This window comes from Molossus molossus, unplaced genomic scaffold (genome assembly GCF_014108415.1).
Source record: "Molossus molossus isolate mMolMol1 unplaced genomic scaffold, mMolMol1.p scaffold_m16_p_16, whole genome shotgun sequence".
Taxonomy (NCBI): Eukaryota; Metazoa; Chordata; class Mammalia; order Chiroptera; family Molossidae; genus Molossus; species Molossus molossus.
In genome coordinates this window covers 43,204,079-43,226,943 of record NW_023425351.1, presented here as the reverse complement: position 1 = coordinate 43,226,943, position 22,865 = coordinate 43,204,079, and the positions used below count along the sequence as shown (strand labels likewise).

The window sequence follows — 22,865 nt, the reverse complement described above, 5'->3', positions numbered from 1 at the left end:
AAGGATCTCTTTCCCTTTGAGATAGCATGGAAGGACCTGGAGAATATTATGCTGAGTGAAATAAGCCAGTCATAGAAAGACAAATATCACATGATCTCACTTATATGTAGAATCTAATGAACATAATAAACTGACAAACAAAATATGTGCAGAGGCATGGATGCATGGAACAAAATGACAGATCTCAGAGGGGAGGAAGGTTGGGAGATGGGAAGACATTAACCAAAGAACTTATATGCATCTATTCATAGCCAATGGACATAGACAGTAGTGTAGTGTAGGTTTGGGGTGGGGCAGGGGCTGGGAAGAGGACACAAAGGGGAGAAAATTGGGGGACATCTATAATACTGTCAATTATATATATATAATTATATGTATATAATTATATATATATATATATATCACAAATTGGCAGTTACAAAACAGTCATGGGGATGTGAAGTACAGCATAAAGCATATATTCAATAACTGTATAGAGCCAGGTAGGTACTTGACTTATCGAGGTGATCACTTTGTAAATTATATAAATGTCTAACCTCTGTGATGTACACCGGAAACTAATGTAAAGTAATATTGAATGTCAACTGTAATTGAAAAATAAAAAAAAGTGAAAGAAAAAGAGAAGAAATGACAAGTGTTGGTGAAGATGTGGAGGAAAAGTGATCCTTGTGCACTATTGGTGGGAATGGTAACTGGTGCAGCCACTATGGGAAACAGTATGGAGGGTCCTCAAAAAATTAAAAATGGAACTGCCATATCATCCTGCAATTCCACTCCTGGGCATTTATCCAAAGAAAACAAAAATACTAACTTGAAAAATTATCTGCACCCCCATGTTTACTGCAGCATTATTTACAACAGCCAAGATACAGAAACAATCTAAGTTCTATTGACAGATGAATAAAGAAAATGCGATACACACACACAGATCATAAAAAAAAACCACAAAAAAATCTTGCCATTTGTGACATCATGCATAGACCGTAAGAGCATTATGCTCAGTGAAATGAGTCAGACAGAAAAAGACACATACTCTTTGATCTCAATTACATGTGGAATCTAAAACACACACACACACACACACACACACACACACACACACACACAACCTAAGTTCATAGATAATGAGAACAGATTGATAGTGGCCAGAGGTGGGGGTTTAGGGTAGGCAAACATTTATGCACCCAACCTAGGGGCACCTATATATGTAAAGCCAATCTTGATGTACATAAAGGGAGAAATTGACAGTAATAAAGACATAGTAGGAAATTTTAACACCCTATTAACATCAATGGATAAATCTTCTAGACATAAAATCAACAAAGCACCAGCCACCTTAAATGACACACTAGATCAGATGGATTTAATTGATATCTTCAGAGCATTTCACCGCAAAGCAGCAGAATACACATTCTTTTCAAGTACACATGAAACATTTTCTAGGATAGACCACATGTTAGGACCCAAAATAAGTTTCAATAATTACAAAACCAGATAAAGACATGACAAAGAGACACAATTATAGGCCCATATCCCTGATGAATATAGATGCTAAAATCCTCAAGAAAATATTAGCAAATTGCTTCAGCAATATATTAAAAAGAGCATACACCATTATCAAGTGGGATTTATTCCAGGGATGCCACATTGGTACAATATCTGGAAAACAATAAACACAATATACCACATAAACAAAATGAAGGATAAAAACCATATGATCATTTCAATAAATGCAGAACAAAGATTTGATAAAAGCCAGCACCCACGTATGATAAAAACTCTCAGCAAAGTGGGAATAGAGGGAACATACCTCAACGTAATAAGGGCCATGTATGACAGACCCACAGCCACCATCATACTCAAAGGGCAAAAGCTAAAAGCATTTCCCTTGAGCTTGGGTACAAGACAGGGATGTCCATTTTTGCCACTCTTATTCAACATAGTACTGGAAGTTTTAGCCACAGCAATCAGGCAAGAAGAAGAAATAAAATGCATCAAAACTGGAAAGAAATAGTAAAGCTATCATTATTTGCAGATGATACATAGAGCACTTTAAAGATTCCACCAATGACTACTAGAATTGATAGATGAATTCAGTAAAGTAGAAGGATACAAAATAAACATCCAGAAATCAGTTGCATTTTTATACACTGATAATGAAATATCAGAAAGGGAAACTAAGACAATAATCCCATTTACAACTGCATAAAAAAATACCTAGGAATAAATTTAACCAAGAATGTAAGAGGTCTGTACTTGGAAAATTATAAGATGCTGAAGAAAGAAGTTGAAGGAGATACAAATAAGTGGAAGCATATACCGTTTTTGTGAATGGAAAGAATTAACATAATTAAAATGTCCACACTACCCAAAGCAATCTATAGATCCAACACAATTTCTATCAAGATACAGTGGATTTTCCACAGAACTAGAACAAATATTCCAAATATTTTATGGAACCACAGAAGACCCTGAATACCACAGCAATCTTGAGAAAGAAGAACAAAGTTAGAGGAATCAAATTATATTACAAGGCATAATAATCAAAATAGCATGGTACTGGCATAAAAACAGATGTATACATTGATGGAACAGAATAGAGATCCCAAAATAAACCCCTGTCTATATGGTCAATTAATATTTGACAAAGGAAGAAAAAACATACAATGGGGTAAAGATAGTAAATTCAATAAATGGTGTTGGGAATACTGGGAAAATACATACCAAAAATAATGAAACTAGACCTCCTTCTTACACCATACACAAGAATAAACTCAAACTGGATTAAAGACTTAACATGTTAGACAAGAAATCATAAAAATCCTAGAAGAAAACACAGGCAGCAAAATCAGGGGAATTTCTCTAGCAATATGTTTTCTGGTATATCTCCTTGAGCAAGGGAAACAAAAAATAAACAAATGGTACTACATAAAAATAAAAAGTTTTTTCACCGCAAAGGAAACCATCAACAAAATGAAAAGACAACCCACTGAATGAGAAAACATATTCGCCAGTACATCTGGTAAGGGCTTAATGTCCAAAATTTATAAATAACTTATAAAATTCAACACCAAAAAAAGCAAACAATACAATTTAAAAATGGGCAGAGGACCTGAATAGACACTTTTCCACTAATCGTCAGAGAAATGCAAATTAAAACCACAGAAATGCATATTAAAACCACAGGTGTGATATGACCTCACACCTGTCAGAATGGCTAAAATGAACAATCATCAAGTGTTGGCGAGGATGTGGAGAAAAGGGAACCCTTGTGCACTGTTGGTGAGAATGCAGATTGGTGCAGCTGCTGTGGAAAACAGTATGGAGTTACCTCAAAAAATAAAAAAATGGAACTGCCTTATGACCCAGTGATTCTACTTCTGGGAATATATCTGAAGAAAGTTGAAACACTAATTTGAAAGAATATATGCACCACTATGTTCATAGCAATGTTATTTACAACAGCCAAGATTTGGAAGTGTTCATCAGCAGATCAGTGGATAAAAAAGCTGTAGTACATTTATTTACACAATGGAGTACTACTCGGCCACAAAAAAAGAAGGAACTCTTGCCCTGGCCGGTTTTGCTCAGTGGTTAGAGCGTCGACCTGCAGTCCAGAGAGACCAGGGTTCGGTTCCCGCTGAGGGCACGTGTTTCGGTTGCAGTTTGTCCCCGGCCCTGGTTGGTTGTGCGGGTGGCAGCCACTCGATGTGTCCCTTTCACGTCGATGTTTCTCTCTCTCTCCCTTCCTCTCTCTCCCTCCCACTCTATCTGTACAAAAAATGGAAAAATATCCTCGGGTGAGGATAAAAAAAAAAAGAAGGAACTCTTACCCTTTGCAACACATGGATGGACTTGGGGAGCATTATGATAAGTGAAATAAGCCAGTCAGAAAAACACAAGCAGCATATATTTCACTCATATGTGGATTCTAATGAACAAAATAAACCAATAAACAATATAGAAACAGACTCATAAATAGAGAACTGACTGACAGCTGTCAGAGGTGGGGGCAGTTGCAGATGTGTATGAAACAGGTAAAGGGATGAAGCAAAAAGAAAAAACAAAACTTATAGGCACAGACAATAGTATTTGATTACCAGAGGGAAAGGTTGGGGAGCAGGGGAAGGCAGAAGAGGGTGTAGGGAGAATAAATGGTGATAGAAGGAGACTTCACTTGGGGTGGTGAACACACAATACAATGTACACATGATGTGTTATAGAATTATATACCTGAAACTTATATAATTTTATTAGTATATGTCACCCCAAAAAATTCAATAAAAAAATAAAAGCTTACTATTTTACACAGATGTACTATTATCTAGCTAAAGAGTAAAAGATACTGGTCAATGTTTGGAATTTACTTTTCCTTATAGTAAAAACAAGGTCACAATAAATAGTATGGGTAAGATTAGCAAAATTACTGTTTATTTTTTAAATATGGTTCAAAGTTGGCTTGTGTAGCAAATATTTTTCTAAGGCTAAATATTTTTCAATCAACAGATGTAAGATAAAACTGTGAATCATTTCTATATTTTAAGATCACTGCAGTAAAATAAAGTTTGAGAGCTGTGTTAAGAAAGATGGTTGTGGTGAAAACGAGTCCTTTGAGAATCTCGGTTCAGCTTACATATAGCAAGACAGAAAAAGTAAAGAACCACCACATCAGTTATCTCTCTTCACCACTGAAAATGCCCTTTGATGAATATTACTTCATTGAGATAGTATAAAAGAGTCTGTCTTCTGGTTTGCACATTGGATAAGCACCAACTGCAGTCCAATACACGATACAAGAGAACTGTTAACAAGAAAACACACTTATCAAAATTCCTTCTACTAGGAGCCTAAAACCAATATATTATTTAGCTGCTTTGGCAGCATTCTGAGCATCTCTAACCAGTGATTCATCACTGTGTGGCTGATAAAAGCAGTGAAAAACTGGTTGCCATCTGCAGTTATTTATGTAAGTCTAGGCTTTCAAAACACTGTGACACTAAGAAGGAGCAAACTGCCCGACACATGCTTTGGTTTAGTCAATTTGATAAAATGCAAGAGGCTCTCTCCCATCAACTAATACTATAGGTAATGAGATAGAGAGAGTACTGTTTTATAATAATGAGACTAATAAAAATGCATTATAAAGTAGAAATAGAATTTGGGTGGAAAATCCAAGGTGATTTCAAAAAATGTTTATGCTTGGAGGAGGCTGCTGCTTTAGACCATACCTATGGTGAGACAAAATTTAAGAAACACTGATCACAAGTGAAAGTGTGTTTCATGAAGGATATCTTCAATAGGATGTCCTGAAGTACCTCAAATTCAGTATGAAATAGATTTTTCATCAATCTACAAGCAAATGTCCATCCCTGTAGTTCAGAATGAGGTCTGGAATCAGAACGCCAGGGAAAGGATCCTGTCTTTCTGCTATTTGTAAGTGCTATGCTCTTGGGAAAGTTATTTAACCTCTCTGAGCCTTAGTTTCCTCATCTGTAAACTGTGAATACTAACAGTTTTGTAGTGTTATGATACTCATGCAATGCCTATTGTGATAATCACATAATGCTCTTAGCACAATAGCTGGCACTAAAGAAGAAGAAGAAAAAAACCCCAACAAGTAAAAAAGTCACCTCTCCCAATCCCGAAACCATAGGTCTTTTTCCGAGCTCTTTTTTGTCTTTGGCATACTACCGTTTACCATGGTTTGTTGGCTAGTGTGCAACAGCATATGGATATGGACCAAACCTGCATGTGGGCCTTGCCTTTGTCATCTCATGACCATTTTAAAAAAATTAACATCTTGCCGCTAATTTCTTCTGTTTCTAAGGAATAAAACATATCACTCAACTCTCTACATATAAGCCCTTCTAACAATAACTTCCTCCGTAGAATCAAGTGTAAAACTAAATTAATAACTTATTTTCTAATTCTTAACTTCTTTTTTCCATTCTTCAATTCCTTCCACAAATACTTACTAAGCAACTACTGTGTTTTAGTCTCTAGATGACAGGGAAACATTAATGAATAAAGGCTATGCCATTATTCTCATGGGATTTACAACCTAGTGAGGTTGTCCAATAATTAGGCCCAGTGTAATCCAAGCACAAATCCCAGGAGAGAGGTTCTTGTTGCGGAATGGTTCTGCCATGCTGCCCTGGTGACCAGAACTTCTCTCCAAGTCAGCAGTGGCCTCAAATCTGTCAAATTCACAGCTTTTGTTTTCCAGTCCACAGTGTACTCTGTCTGTAGCCATGGTCCTGCTGAGTCCCCCAAGCTTACTAAAGTTTTCACTATGCCTGGGCTAGCTGACACTGTAGTCTCCCAAGCCTTTGGTCTGACCATTCCTTTGTTGATTTCAGTATTGGTTTCCTAGGGCTTCCATGCCAAATTACCACAAACTTGGTGGCTTAAAACAATAAAAATTTTTTCTCTCATAGTTCTAGAAACCAGAAGACCCAAATCAAGGTGTCAGCAAGGCCACGTTCCTCTGAAGGCTCCAGGGAAGAACCCTTCCGTGCCCCTCCCAGCTCCTGGCAGCTCCCAGCAATCTTGGCTTTCCTGGTAGCTGCATCACTTCAGTATCTGCCTGTCTTCACATGATCTTTTCTTTGCGCATCTTGGTCTCTGTCCAAATTTCTCCCTTCTTATAAGGATACCAGTCATTAAATTATGTCCCACCCTAATCTAGTATTACCTCATTGCAACTTAATTATAGCTGCAAAGATCCTACTTCCAAAGAAAGTCACATTCTGAGGTCCTGGGTAGAAATGATTGGGGGGGGGGGCACTATTAAACCCACACCAACTCCAAATCTCCTATTTGTTTACTAAACGTAGTGAGATTTCTCATGGTTCTACTCTCAGTTTTCTTTACTTTCTCTGAGTGTGACTTCTCTGTATTTTATTTACATGGTTTCAATTTTTAATTCTGTTAGGATGACTCCCTCACACCATTTTTTTTAAAGTTATTTTTATCCTCACCCGAGGACATTTTTGCATTTATCTTCAGATAGAGCGGGAGGGAGAGACGGAGGAAGAGAGAGAGAGAAACATCGATGTGAGAGAGATACATTGAGTGGTTGCCACCCACATGAACCCAACTGGGGCCGGGGACAAACTGCAACCAACCTCATACCACTTCTTAAATAACTCTGATCCTTTTCTCAATTGTTAGCCCACATTTCCAAAGTTGTGGTAGGCGTTTCATCATGATTATTCCTCTAAAACCTTGAGGTGTACGTGTTCAATGCAGAACTTAAAATCTAGGCCACAATCCTGACTACCCATTTTTCCCTCTGATACTTCCAGTACCCATTAATGGTGTTCCGTCCATTCAGTCACCTAGGCTAGACCCACAGAGTCATTTAATTTCCCTCTCCTATTATCGTCCACATCCAGGCACACAAATCTGTTTATTCTTCCTCCAGATGACTCTTGCTTATATTCATTTCTTCCCTCCCTTTCCAAGTGTCATTGTCATTATTGCTAAGTAACTGTGCTCTTGAACAGGTCTCCAGGCAGTCGACCTGCAAGTCTCTAATTCATCCTTCCCTCTGTAGTCAGTCATGGCTGTCGCTCAACTCAATAACATGGATGACTACCCTCACAGAATAAAGTGCATATAAAGTAAAGCCCAAATATCTCAGCATAACATTCAAAATCTTCCACTATCTGGCTTTAAGCTTCTTTTCAAGCTCATCTCCTACTATATTAACTTCCTTCTGTGCACTTTCATTAACACTTATTATATAATATGACATGATAGTTGTCTACGTATTTGTTTCACTAAACTTGGATTGTAAACTCTTTGAGATAATGCTTGTAAAAACACCTTGTAAATATTGTTAATCATCATCATCACTTTTTTGGTCCTTCCCCTCAAGTCTGTAGGACAGAACAGAGACTAAGTAAACTGGATAAGAATTCAAAAAGTGCTAACATCTAAATGTCCAATATCTGATGATTGGTACGTAAGTAAAATGTAGTATATCCATGCAATGAAATATTATTTGGCAACAAAAAGGAATAACATACTGTTCCATGATATAACATGGGTGAACTGTGACAGCATCAGGTTTAATGAAAGAAGCCAGTCACAAGATGACAAATTATATGGTTCCATTCATATGAAATGTCCAGAATAGGTAAATATATAGAGACACAAAATAAATTAAGGGTTGTGGAGGGGAGAGGCACTTGGGGGGTGTCAGCTAAAGCATACTAGGTTTCTTTCTGAGATGATAAAAGTGTTCTGAAATTTGTGGTGATGACTACACAACAGTGAATATCCAAAGAACCATGAAATCACACCCTTTAAATGAATGAACTGTGTGGTCTGTGAATTTCATTTCAGTAAAGCTGCCAAAAAATGCTAACGACATGAGAGAGAACCAAGACTCTTAACTTTGATTTTGATGTAGCATTTGAAAATGTTGCTATAAAACATGTAAGGTTCTGAAGTTTGACATTTTTTTTTCTAACTAGGAGTTGAATTAAAAATCTTGAAATCATATATGCTTGAAAATATATGACATAAATGAATTTTCAGACCAATGCCTTTATGAAAAAGATGGGTAAAGGGATAAAGAATTTGTGGTTTGTAATCAAAGCTCCGTTTTTCTCCAACATTCAAAATCTAGGGCCGAACAAGAGGCAAACTGGCACTTGGGGATGTAAGCCCTTAGGAAAGTAGTAACTGCTAACGTTTATAAAGCGCTAACTATGTGCTACATACTGTTCTGTTTTCTTACGTGTCAGACCAATGCCTTTATGAAAAAGATGGGTAAAGGGATAAAGAATTTGTGGTTTGTAATCAAAGCTCAGTTTTTCTCCAACATTCAAAATCTAGGGCCGAACAAGAGGCAAACTGGCACCTGGGGATGTAAGCCCTTAGGAAAGCAGTAACTGCTAAAGTTTATAAAGCGCTAACTATGTGCTAGATACTGTTCTGTTTTCTTACGTGTAGCAACCAATTATTTTACCCAACAACTCAAAGAGGCACAAACTATTATTAGGCCTAATTTATGGATGACTAGTTCCAGAATCTATGCTCTTCACAACTGGGCTATGTTGTCTCTCTGTTCTTGATTTTCTCCTTCTGTTTGTTACTCTCTCCAACATGCAGCTTTTAAGAAATAACTTACACTTTATGAATAATGGTTATTAACTGTGATTCTCATGGAGGAAAATATTTCTATTCCTAGGATGAATATCCTTTCTATTTGAGAGAGTAATTCATAAACAGACGATTATAGACCATTAATTAATATTTACTATCCTTTCTTTCTTTTATACCCAAAACATTAATACCGAGCAGCAAACATCAAACACTGACTGCTAAGCATAGCTCTTCATTTCCAGAAAGAAGTGCTCCCCACCCCTTTTAATGCAAGAGTATTTAATTGGAAAAGAGAAATAGGCTAATAAAATTTCTACCACCAAATAAAATGACAGGACAAAAATGACTTCAGTATTCTTCCAGTTTGCAAATGTTTTCCATTTACTTTAAAAGCACATCTTATTGACAGATTCCTTCCTCGCCTCTTGTTTTTTGAAGGGCAGGGAATGCTAGTCTTTCTTTCTTTCTTTCTTTCTTTCTTTCTTTCTTTCTTTCTTTCTTTCTCTCTCTCTCTCTCTCTCTCTCTCTCTCTCTCTCTCTCTCTCTCTCTCTCTCTCTTTCTCTCTTTCTTTCTTTCTTTCTTTCTTTCTATCTTTCCGCCTGTCCGCCCGTCCATCTATATTTCGGATGTCTCATTTGCATTTTCAGTTTTCACTACAAATCTTGCTTCAGCAGACCCTTTACCCATGAACTGGAAAAGGAGTTCTCTTACTGCTTTAGGGATTAAGTGATGGATTTTACCAGTAGGCAAGAGGCATAGGCAGGTCACAGGGCTGGCGAGCACAGAGGACCCTGGACCTGAATCCTCAGAGTCACGGCTGTGATGCCAGCAGGGACGGCTAGTGGTCTCCCAACAGCTCTCCTTCCCTTCTTCCTCCACAAGTAAGTCCCAACGTCCCCTCTACGTAAGAGTAGCCATGTGACACAATTCTGGATTCTGGGGTGTTGGCAGTACAGTGTGCTTGGTGTGGGTTCCAAGAACTATCCTTGAAGGAAGGAGGTATATTCTTCTTTGGCCCGTTCTTCTTTCTGTGGTTTGAATGAGGACAAGATGCTTGAGGCTCGGGCAGCCACAATGGAAGAGCAAGTGCTGGGACAGGCAAGCAGCAGGAAGCAAGAAGGGGCCTGGGCCTTAGGACTTCGTAGACGCTCACAGTTCTAGGCTGTCTACCTTCGACTTTTCTCAGTGTGCAAGAAAAAGAAACGTCCGTTTTGCTCAGCTGCTGCTATTTTGTATTTCCTGTTGCTCATATCTGTACCTGATCCTTAATGACACAGGGCTCAGAAGCTGTGGCAGTGTTTCCTCTGGTGTTGCAACTGTTCATCAAAGATTTATGCACAGTTCACAGGAATCTGTAACTTCTGGAGATTGCATGTTAAACCAAATGTGTGTGTTCATGCACTTTTCAAGGAGAAATGGCCACGGCAATTCATTTAACGTTTTAGACACTCAGCTCTCTTTCTGCAACAGGGGAGCACAACAGCCACCTGTGCAGAACTGATTTCAGGAGTAGCTATAATTTATACACAGTGCACAGCATGGTGAACAGTGCCTAGTCTAACACGCACCCCTTATTTCCAAAATTTTATAAACAGTCTTATACTTCTCCTCGAACTTAAAGGTAGCAGCCATCTATGACTTCTACTCCCTCATTACATTGCAATGCTAGTTGCCAAGAGCACAGACTCTTTCTCTTCAATGTCTCCTGCATTCACTTCTTTCTCTCCATCCCCACTATTCCTCTGTTCCCAGCTTTACAGCCTTTGTCATCTCCTCTCCAAGACTTTCTCATTTTGGATTCCTCCCTACTCCACTCCAGATTCTACCAGTCCAGTCCTGGACTGCCAAAGATTCTCCAATGCCTATCACTGGAAACTACAAACTCAATACCGTAAAAATAATCAAGTTAGCACAACACAGAAGAAAAATTATGGATTCATACAAACCCAGGTTTGAGTGCTGGTATCCTTACTTGCTCTATGATATTGGGACAATTTGATAACTTCTCAGAACCTAAGTTACCTTAGCATGAAATAGAGACAATAGTACCTGTATAGGTTTATAGTGAGGACAGAAAAGACATGACATGTAAAAACAAGTTTGGTGCCTGTTACCTACTAGATACTCAATAAATTTGGTGCCTGCTTCTTTCCCTCTATGAAATGGACATAAACTAAAAAAGCATGTCTGCAGGTTATACCTCCTCCACTTATCTCTTACTTGACAATGTGTGCTAGTCACACCAGACTGTCTGCCACCTCCTAGATGAAAGTTCTGTCTTCTCCTACTCACTTCTAAAATTTTGCACATACTGATGATTTTTTCAAATCAGCCCACTGCCATCTTACCTAATGAAACCCTTCTCAGCCTTCAAGAGTGCCCTAAATTGCCATCTCCTCCACGAAGCCTTTTCCTGACATTTCCATTCAGATGTAAACCCTTGTTTAAAGAGGCACATTCTTGGTGTGTCTTTGATGGCACTTCACAGTTTGTATTTTGGGTGCTTGGTGTCACTTCTACAAAACTTCAGGTGTCTTGAGAGCAGAACTAGAGCCCTATCCACTTCTGTATCTCTCATGGCCCTAGGCCAGGCCCCCCCCCCCCTTTTTCTTTTATCCTCACCCAAGGACATTTTTCCATTTTTTGTTCAGGTAGAGTGGGAGGGAGAGAGAGGCACAGAGAGACAGAGAGAAACATCGATGTGAAAGGGACACATCGAGTGGCTGCCACCCACACGACTGACCAGAGCCGGGGACAAACTGCAACCGAGGTACATGCCCTTAGCGGGAACCGAACCCGGGTCTCTCAGGACCGCAGGCCAATGCTCTAACCGCGGCCAGGCCCTTTTATCTGTATTTACTGGGTTAACCTCAAAATTCTTAGGTGGAGCTCCTTTCAATATATTCCCAGATCCCTTTTTCATACGTTCACAACACTGTGAAGACAGAATGATTAAAAGTGTATTCGGGGAATACTCTATCTGAGGTTCCCCTTCACTGTCCAGAAAAGAAGGCAATGACTTCTGGATGCGAACCATTTCGTGGTGGATCCAGTGCTGTCACACATAATTCAAATCCACTCATTACTGTGTCCACCGGGCACAGCTTTTCTTTTCCTTTATGTCCTAAGAGTCTGGCTCTGCCTCTCACTGCCCCAAGCCCCTAAGACTTCTTTGTCTTTTCTGCATTTCAACAAGAATGAATCTCATATCTGGCTTTGAGTACCCTTCCTAAAGATGATGGATAGGAGCTAAGCCTTCTAGGACACATCAGTACAGCTGCCAGTGGGCACAAGGCACGTATAAAACAAAAAGGCCCGGGATTCTGTGAACATATGTGCAGCTATAAGTGGGCCGCCCAACACAGCTGGAAAGAAACACCCAAGAATACTTCCTTTTATTCTTTCTAAGTATGTATGGAAGAGGCAAATGATATTAGATCGCACGTATCTCCCAGAGGGTTCTCTTTCTGTAGTGTCACCATGTGTGAATATCATAACCTTGCCTATCAGGTCCACGTGCTTTAGAATTACAGGAAGCTTGTAAAGCCAAGTTTAAAGCAGCAAAAGTCTAGTTTTTAATTTATTGGGTAATATCGAGTATTACTGTCTGACTTGCAACATTTTTCCATGTAATTACAAAATAGAGTAATATCCACGCAAGTATAAGATTTAATGGAGTTTTAGTTCAGTCTGTGGATAAGTGTGTATGATAAAATGTTATTAGAAAACTAAATACAATTAAATCACCACTAAGCTACAGATATTAAGCATCACACATTGTAAAATCAATTTCAAAAACAGAAATTATTTCTGTGATGTATGTAAAGTTCTCATACATCATTAGAACTGGGAGAGTGGTTCTAGACTCTGTGAAGTTGCTTGTGTGCTACACTGTCATTGTACTAAAAAGGACGCACCAATCAAAAAAGCGTATCAATGTTAAGCATCTCGAGGGCAAGAAAATATCTCATGTGTGTCAAGAAAACATACACGAAGCTTGCTTATATTTTGGGAGGATGCTAGGGGAGGACAAGAAGATTTAAAAAGTGACGTGAGGCTTTTCTCCAGATGCAGATTGCCTTTGACGTGCGGAGAGAAGCAGCTTTGCCAATATCTGCGACGGGGAAGCTGGGAAACCATAGCAAGAATGAGTCAATGTTTCAGTGAGCAGTCTTTCTGGAGACCCTTTGCTGTGGCAGTTCTCTAAACCATGGACCACAGACAAAAGGTTACCTCTTGGAAGATCAGGGCACACTGTGTAGACCTTCAGAGTCAGTCAGACTGGAGAGAAACAGCAAAGAGGGTGAGGCCAGTACTGACCATGAGTGTGGCCAAGCTAGCCAGGGTGAACAACAAAAGCAGTGAGAGAGATGATATAGACTGGATCCTCTGGGGTATCCGTAAAGCTCACAATGAGCCCTGATCCACAGCCCTGTTGGTGAATGGGCCAAGGGCTCCTGACACTAAAACTAGTTCAATCAGGGAAGTGGAACTGGAACGGAAGCTGAACTTGTAGCGCTGGGAGCTGTGGGGAGACTGGCAGGTGGCCTGAGAAGCAGGGGAGGGACACAGACAGCCTGTTAAAAAGGAATACTAGAACAAACGTGAGGGAAAAAGCAGAGACAGGTGACAGTGAGAAAATCTTCCCCTGGGTTCCTATCTGCTATTCCTGGTCTTGTCTTCCAGAGGTACAGCCCCATTTTGTCCTTGTGTCCAGGACTCCCCGCTGTATATGATATACGATACTAGATCCCTCTATTTTTTGCTAAGCCAGCTTCAACTTCCGTGGGGTTTCTGCTGCCTGCAATCTAGAGGACTGCAGCCGACATACTCCCTGGAAGGCACCCGTCGTGTAGCTGTGGGAATGTGATGTGTCGTATAATAGCTGTTATGTCAGTGAAGGTAGTCCCTTAACCACGTGCAGAGTCGGCATTCTTAACAGTTATTATTAACACAATTATTATTAACAATTACTTTAACACACTATAAACACAAAAACAACTTTCTCAGAAACTGTATGGTGCTTTACATGCATTATCTCTGCTCCTCACAACTCTTCAAGGTGATGAGAGCAGATTTTGTTTGGAAAGATTTGTGACACAAGACACAGTAGAGATATCACTGGGAAAGGCCAGCATGCTGGGAAGGCAGGTAGCTACAAGAGGGTACTTAGCATGATGGATTCACCATAATTCAAGATCTGGCCGTTGACCTTACAGTCACAAAATTTTCATGGTGTCCTAGCACTGGCTAGACTTAGGAATGCTGAGTCATGCACCAAAGTTCAGGAGAGACTGATATATAAACCAGATGCCAAGTTATTAACTTACCATGAGATGTATAACTGCCAAGGAGCCTGGATACTGATGCTGGTCTGAGCAGTGTATGATACTCCCTACAGAGAAAGAGCGTTGGGAGCCAAACTATTTGAAAGTTGTTTGGGTGGTTAGATGATTTGACTGTTAGACACAGAGATCTGACAGCTGCTATACTCATCTACACACAGGGGATCTAGCTACCAGGTAAACCAGACACTTGGGTACCAATTCTTTGGATGCTGCCAGGAGGGCTTTTGCCAACAAATACTTCCTTGAACCTCCTACGCTTCTAGAGCTGACCAGCTCTCCTCCTGAAGGAAACTTTCTTTCTTGAGATATCCCCAATCCATCTTGTGTCTGGGAGTCCTTTTATTTAAGGTTATTTTGTATATCCTTGGTCTGGTTCATTGTTTCATGATTTAACAGTTCGAAGTAAAAGGATAATTTTATTTTCCTTCCTTTCACATTTCTCAACAAAGGAGCTCAATATCACCCAAATGTCATCTACGATATTATTATCTCAATGATTGACAAGTAGGGTGCAGAGCATGGGGTTTGGAGTCAGAAAGACCTGGGATGAAATGCTGGCTCCCCAACTTAAAATTTTATGATTCAAGACCAGTTAATTTCTCTTGGCCTCAGTTTTCCCACTTATAAAGTGAGGATCGTGCCCACCTCATGGAAAAAAAGATTTAATAAGGTCATGTATGCAAAGCATCTAGCACAGTGCTGAGTAGAATACACAACGGTGACCATAACGCATCAGAGCAAACATAAGTCAGATCTCCACCATTTAGAGCAGCAGTTCTCAACCTGTGGGTTGTGACCCCTTTAGGGGTCGATCGACCCTTTCACAGGGGTTGCCTAAGACCATCCGAAAACATATATATCTTAGGAACTGAGACACTGCTCCTCCACCCGTCTCCAGGCGGGTCCGCCCACATGCAGATAGGCCCACATACAACATGAGGAACTGTATTAAAGGGTCACGGCATTGGGAAGGTTGAGAACCAATGATTTAGTCTCCCTGGCTTCCAAGTGTATACTTTTTTGTTCATCTTCTTCCAATGTGATTTTTATAATCATAGTAGTGTTAACTTTAAAAAAAACTAATTTCCCTAACTTTTGAACTGGATAAAAAAAAGTGAATCAGACCCCGGTTTGGCTCAGCGGTTGGAGCGTCCGTCGGCCTGCGGTACAGAGACCTGGGTTCGGTTCCCGCTAAGGGCACGTACCTCGGTTGCAGTTTGTCCCCAGCCCTGGTTGGTCGTGAGGGTGGCGGCCACTCGATGTGTCCCTTCACATCGATGTTTCTCTCTCTCTCTCTCTTCCTCTCTCTTCCTCCCACTCTATCTGAACAAAAAATGGAAAAATGTCCTCGGGTGAGGATAAAAAAAAAAAAAAAAAGTGAATTGGGCACAAGTGCATTGCTTTTTTTAGCTTAGTGTTCTCCTTCTCCATCAGAAATAAACACTTGACACAGCTTGCTTCTGTCTTTTTTCCTTCCTGTTATCCTTGCAAAGATATCCTTTAAGGACTCTATAGTCATGATTTTTTTCATATAAGAATTCTGCACCAAATTCTGGAGCTTTAAGAATGGTTTTTTAACTGAGAAAGTGCAATGAAATCATACAGCTTTAGTAACAAAATTATCTCCCCCCACCCCAAATGATTCAATTTACTCTGCAGATGTCAGAATCCCCACATTACAGGATTCTTCTATATAAATGTGTTGGTCTCTCTGAATACATATTCAGCTATTCTACCTTATGAGCTTGCACATGCAATTATGCCCATTTTTCAATTATGTTATAAACCTTATTAAGAGCTAGGGAAGAGCACTGGCCAGTTTGGCTCATAGGTTAGAGCGTCAGCCTGCGGTCCAGAGAGACCTGGGTTCGGTTCCCGCTAAGGGCATGTGCCTCGGTTGCAGTTTGTCCTCAGCCCTGATAGGGTTGTGTGGGTGGCAGCCACTCAATGTGTCCCTTTCACGTCGATGTTTTGCTCTCTCTCTCTCTCCCTCCCACCCTATCTGAACAAAATGAAAAATGTCCTCGGGTGAGGATAAAAAAAAAAAAAAAAGAGTTGGGTAAGATCTCTCTCTTTATATCCTCACTAAACATATATTGTCCCTATACTGGTATTGAAGAGATATTCAGTAATTATTTGTTAATGAGAAATGCTGTGAAGTGAAAATAAAAATAAGATGTGTTTGTCTCATTTATTAATTTATAGTCACATTTTCTGAAACTATAGATCTGAATCTAAGTGTCTATTTATTTTTCTAATGTAAAGTTTTGTGAACATATGTTCACTTTGCCCTTAATTACTTAAATGTTTTCTTTCCTTTTTCTCTTACTTTAACACCAGGAATCTTATGTACACCCTAGAAATTTATTGCATTAGAGAAATTCCTGACTTTAGCTCTTATATCGTTCTTTTTAATTCACAAAGTGTGTTATCAGTGCCAAACCCATCCTCCATTTTGCTTCTTTGCCTGTATTCTCCATCTGCTGAAATTGCTGCAGTGATCCCCATGCATTTAGTGTTTGTCTTGAATTGTAATGTTCAAGCTTTATACTCATACAATCTTTGGGGGGAAGATGATATTCAGTTTGGCCTATTGTCACCTACCAAATGAAGATATCTAAAAATTCAGTACAATGCATGAATGAAAATAAATATGAAGACAAGAATAATACAGTACTCAGAGAATAAGAATAAGCACTATGCCAGATCTGGCTGAGGGTTAAAATATCCATTAGCAATTCTACTGCAGAGGATGGATGGACATTTTACAATGTGGGAACATGGGCACTTGCACAATGGAATCCTTAGCAGGCTGCGTGAGAGCAAATCTTAGTAGGCACCTGATACAGTGCCAGACAATTCTTATTTTTAAGCTCATTTCAACTACAAAACTTTCCTTCTAGGTTGATGGCATTACTCTACCTTACAGATCCTAAATATACTACTAACACTTAAAATTTAACATGAAAAAGTATAAACTGATCACAAAATAAGCTCCTTTTGCTTTCTGTGAACATTAATTTCAGAGTCTCTAGTCAGAACCTGTGGTTTGACTAGACATTATAGATATAGTTTGATTTAACATTATAGATATGTTTTCCTTATTTTTCATTATAATTGCGAAATAAATTCCATAACATCTTATAGGGAGCCTGTTTAGAAATCCCATTATTATTCACAGAAAGATGTATAAACATGCAAATAAGAAGGTTCTGTACACATAAAGTCTATAAGGTCAGTTTTTTATGAACTAAATGATCCTGAAGGAAAAAGTTATCCAAGCAATTGATTTTAGGACTAAAAGACAAGGACATTAACTTATCTTTGTATTTAAGAACTAGCCTCTGTGTAGGGGGCAGTGGGCTTGGCAGCATATGCAATGATCTCACCAAGAGCCTGTGCAATGTAGTAACATTCGACTGTGAGCTTATGGTATAATGCCACTGAAGCATAACACGATGCATCCTGACATAATTCAGTTTGTAAATCCAGAGCTCATTCAATAATCCCCATAAAATAACAATGTAATACTTTTGAATAATATAAAATAGGAACATGACATTCATGCATTCATTCATCTATTCAATGTATTTATTGAGCATTTCCACTGCAGTGGATCCTATAAAGGACACAATGAAAATTTCCTATGAAGACCTGCAATCTAGGAGGGAGACAAGATAAGGACACACAGTGAAACTGTGAGGAACAGGGTGAGAAACAGTGTAACAGTGGTGCCATGAAGTGTTACAGGACTTTAGAGGAAGGTGGCAAAATGTTTGGAACTGGTGTGTAGCAAAGGCTTCCTGAAAAACATGGCACATGAGCTGTTTGGAGGTGGGATAGGATTCAGTAGAAAAGAAGAGATTCAAATGAGAGAGTGGGATGGAAGTGAGCTATCACAGGCTGGTTTGGGGAATGCTGAACAGGCCAGCTGGGCAACAGCATAGATCATGTGTAAGGGAGTGAAAGGCAAATGGGGTGAGGGGCAGGAGGCTGTGAAGGTGCCTCAAGGTTAGTCTAGTAGGGTGAAAGAATTACTGAAAACTATTCTTAGGGAAGTGATACAATTACCTGCAATTTAAGAAATTAGGAGGAGAATTTGGAAGAAAAAGAGACTGAAGACTGGAATTCCATTATGAGGCTCTCTTACTAGTCCAGACATTTGCTTGTGAAGAAAGAGTACAGGGAAGGAACTCTGTGTAATACATGCATTTGTTTTAACTATAATATTTCTTTTAATTCTCATGGCAACTCTGAAAGGTAAATAACATTAACTCCAGGGTTTGTTCAGTCCAGGAAATTAAAGCTCAAAGGGATCACTAAGGTCACTGAGTCAGTAAAATAAAAAGGGAAGGGGAGCAGGAGCCAGTAGTTGGGACTTTAAGGTCCATGTTGTCTGCACGACACCATTATTATAAAGAGCCTTCTTTCCACAAGCTCCCTGCAATTCAGGCTCGGCAGTTCAATGTGTTAGGTGTACCTCTGGTACAGACCATGAGATAATTACCTGTAGCATGAGAATGATTCTGACAACAGAGAGGTTCTCCTTGGAGGCTGAAATCAGGGAGACTCTTCTACCCCAACCAACCAGAGAAACTTCCTTGATAGACTGAGAGCTCCTTATGAATGGACACCAGCTTAGCTGTCTCTGGGTCCCCAGGAGCAAGTCCAGAAAGTACTCAAGGAAAAACTGTCATAATGAATCAAACTGTGATTCATGCAACATATTTTCTATTCTGAACAGATGTTACAAGGACACCATATAGTGTGTGTGGTTCTAAGATTGCAACCCTGCGAGTTATTTCCCTAGATGAGGCTCTCCCCAGCCCCTAGGACAAATTCTGCTCCTACTATATAGTAATGTCTCACTAACATCATCAACAGATTCTTGGAACTGTGGCAAAATAATTTTATCACAGGCTAACTGACATAAACAAGAGTTAAGGTCCTACAGCATCATATCATTATAACAAAACTATGTTATTCAATTGTTCTGCTGTACAAGGATTGGACTAGGAGCTCAGCAGCATGGCAACTTCTGCCTGTCCTGCTCTGCTCATCTATCCCAGCTGTTGATTCCAAGTGTTCCTTCTCACCACTAGGATCAAGCTCTCCCTTTCTACTCAGAGTAGGTGTAACCATGTCTTGTTCTTGGGCCAGCTTCCCGGTCTTTGAACTCTGCTCAGATCCAGTTCCTATATCTCCAAAAGACATGAAATGTGGCAGGACTGCTCTGATACCAACTCTGTGCTTGTTGAAACCTGCCAGGTCCAGTGTCTTCGGCTTCTGGGACTGTCCCAGTCTCCTGCACTACTCCAGCTGGCCTGTGGAGTCGTCAGACCCCAGCTCTTTCTGGTCTAGCCTGTGCTTCCGCTTTATGAAAAGAGTTCCGATAGTATTGATCGTAGTAGCAGCAGTTGTAGTCCTCATACTTACACAGCACTTGCCATGTGCTAGTCATTGTTCTATGTGTTTTACGAATATTAATGCCTATAACCTTACATTATTAACAGCTTCATTTTCTTGATTAAAAAAAGGTAAAACAAAGAACCTGAGGATGAGAAATTAAGATACTTATTTAAGGTGACATGGTTTGTTGGTGGCAGAGCCAGAATTTGAACTCTGGCATTCTGGCTATAGTTCATTCTCTTAACCACTACGCTCTCCTCCCTCTCCAATGACAATGAGAGGGTGAAGTACATGTCATTAGTGAATGTACTTACTACCTTAAAAGCCCTATTATTTTACACCTGGCATAGTATTACCACGAATAGTTATCAGATTTATTTAGCTATAAATATGATTCCCAAAATCAGTTAGAAAGACCTTACATGATGCTGAAACTCTGATATATGAGTATTTTCATTTTGATTGAAAATACCACATGTTCTGCATTTAGGCAAGTCTAATAAGACAGCAGGATTCAAAGATGTTGCTACTTTATTAGCAAAAATTATCCAAGTATACTGGTAGAGAAGATAATCATGAATATGACATTGATAGGAGGGAAAACAAATCTGAGGATTTAAGAATCAAAGGAGAGTTACTTAAAAGTTCTTGTCATAAGGAAAAAAAAAAGACTCAAAGTACAGACTGTCGACATCTGGGCAAATTGGATAGTGCTGTACACTCTAGTTCACTTGCCAAAATGTTGACACATGTCGTTGTTATCAGTTCAGAAGGTGAACATCTGACTAAATGTATTAAATCAAGAATTTAAACAAATTAAATAAGAATATAATTCCTATGCTGTTATATATCTTGAACTTCTCTGATTTGGATTATTACTTTATTAAGTACAGAGCAATCATTTAAAAAATTGGTGAATATCTCTATGTACCAGAGGCTGGGGCTAAGTGATCAAGGCATAAAAGCAGCTCATTTTCTAACAACAGAGACAGAAAGACCATAAGCAAGTAAATAAGTAAATGCACAGGATAATTTTGAATAGCAAAAAGAGCTATGAAGAAAATACAACAAGGCAATGCAATATAAAATAAAGTGAACTAGCCAGGATATGACATTTGAGCTGGTACCTGACGGACAAAGAAAGGAGCAGAATTAGAGAAATGACTCTGAAGTGGTATGTTCAGCAGCACGGGGCCTGTGTGGCCGGAGCATAGTAAGAAATGGTAGACCGGCACGACCGCAGCCAGAGAGGAAGGCAGGGCACAGATCATAGGTCCCTGGAGCCACAGCAAGACATGGGAATTTTGCTCTAAGTGTCAGAGGAAGCCGGCATAATGTAAGTTAGGGAAGTGCTGTGACTTGATCTATATTTTTAAAAGATCACTTTTGCTGTTATTTGGAAAATGCATTACAGGAAGTCAAGAATGGAATCACAGAGACCTCTTAGGAAGCTACTGTAGTAGGGAACAGAGATAGTAGCTTGGTATGGTGTACTGGAGACAGAGAGAGAGAAATAGATGGGATAAGGACCTATTTGGGAGGCAGAAGTATAGGACTTGTTGGTAAATTAGATGCAGGGAGTTAGGGAAAGAGAGCAATCAGGAATGATTCCTAGGCTTTGAGTGGATGGTCTGGGTCTAGTAACAGGTAGAAGACTAAGAGAAAAATAGATTTTAGGAGAAATTGAGATTCATAGAACATTAGTAAGTAAATGATACTAAAATGATATCCACAATGACATTTACATTATGCTCAGGGAACTGGTAAGTAACAAACTTTCACAAAAATCATACATAATATGATCACTGGTTAGACGGTTTTCCTATTAGCCTACCTCAAGCCCCAAGGCCATTTTCAGTACTGGAAATGAAACAAAAACTTAGCCATCCATTCTGGCTTTATGTGGACCTATTGTACTTCATAAAGCAGTTCTAGAAATGTTGAGGAGTGCGAGCACATGGTAGATACTCAAAATGTATGGTGAACTGAATGACACCTGTGGTGAACTGAATGACACCTATTTGTCTTAGAGATCATGGAACCTACCTACAACAGGACTAAGAGCAGAACTGAGCATTCTCAAAATTGCCACGTCCTATGAATCTGAATTACATTATTCCCTTATTTTAAAATATTGTGTGTGTGGACACATGTGTGTGTGTAATTCTCTGATAATATTGTTGGGAAAAAAAAGTATGCTCCAAACATTTCCCCTAGTATCTAATCAGCACTTCCCCACAACATTTTTATTTTAAAATGGAGTCATTACATACCTGTAGCATATCACCAAGGTCTGCTGTGCTAATATCTGGATCCTCTGTGGTGTTGAAGGGCACAGGAGTTATTCGTACGAGGGTGAGCACTCTGGGTTCTGGGTATCTCCATAACATCATCCCTGGGCTATCTTCGGTTTCATTGTAAAACAAGACCTCATAGACACTAGGCATTTTCAAAGGTTCTGTTAAATGAAAATATAATTTATTTTTAAATCCTCACCTGAGGATATCTTCTCAAATATCTTCAGATAGAGTGGGGAGGGGGAAAAAACATCGATGTGAGAGGGACACATCAACTGGTTGCCTCCTGCACGACCCACTCCAGGGCTGGGGATGAACCGCAACCGAGGTACCTGCCCTTGGCCAGAATCTTTGGTCTACGGGCCGACGCTTTAACCACTGAGCCAAACCAGCCAGGGCAAAAATATAATTAATTGTATGCTTTTGAAGGGAAATATGTTGATTTATGATAGCAAGAAAAAAAAAATAAAATAATAAATATATAAGAAACTGAGTGGTCTGTCCAGCCGGTGTGGCTTAGTGATTAAGCATCAACCCACGCACTAAGAGGTCACCAGTTTGATTCCCAGTCAGGGCACATGCCAGGGTTTCGGGCTCGATGCCCAGTACGAGGTGTGTACAAGGCAGCCAATGGATGTTTCTGTCTCATCAATGTTTCTATCTCTCTCTACTTCTCCCTTCCTCTTTCTAAAA

At 39.5% G+C, this 22,865-nt stretch overlaps 1 protein-coding gene across 1 annotated transcript in view; it reads right to left on the bottom strand.

Annotated features, from left to right (window-relative positions):
• The window catches only part of VPS13B (vacuolar protein sorting 13 homolog B), an 867,799-nt gene that overhangs the window by 165,560 nt on the left and 679,374 nt on the right, over window positions 1-22,865 (bottom strand). Inside the window, exon 39 of the mRNA XM_036263824.1 lies at window positions 22,149-22,333. Coding sequence (XP_036119717.1) covers window positions 22,149-22,333 — 185 coding nt within the window. The remainder of the gene's footprint in view (window positions 1-22,148; window positions 22,334-22,865) is intronic.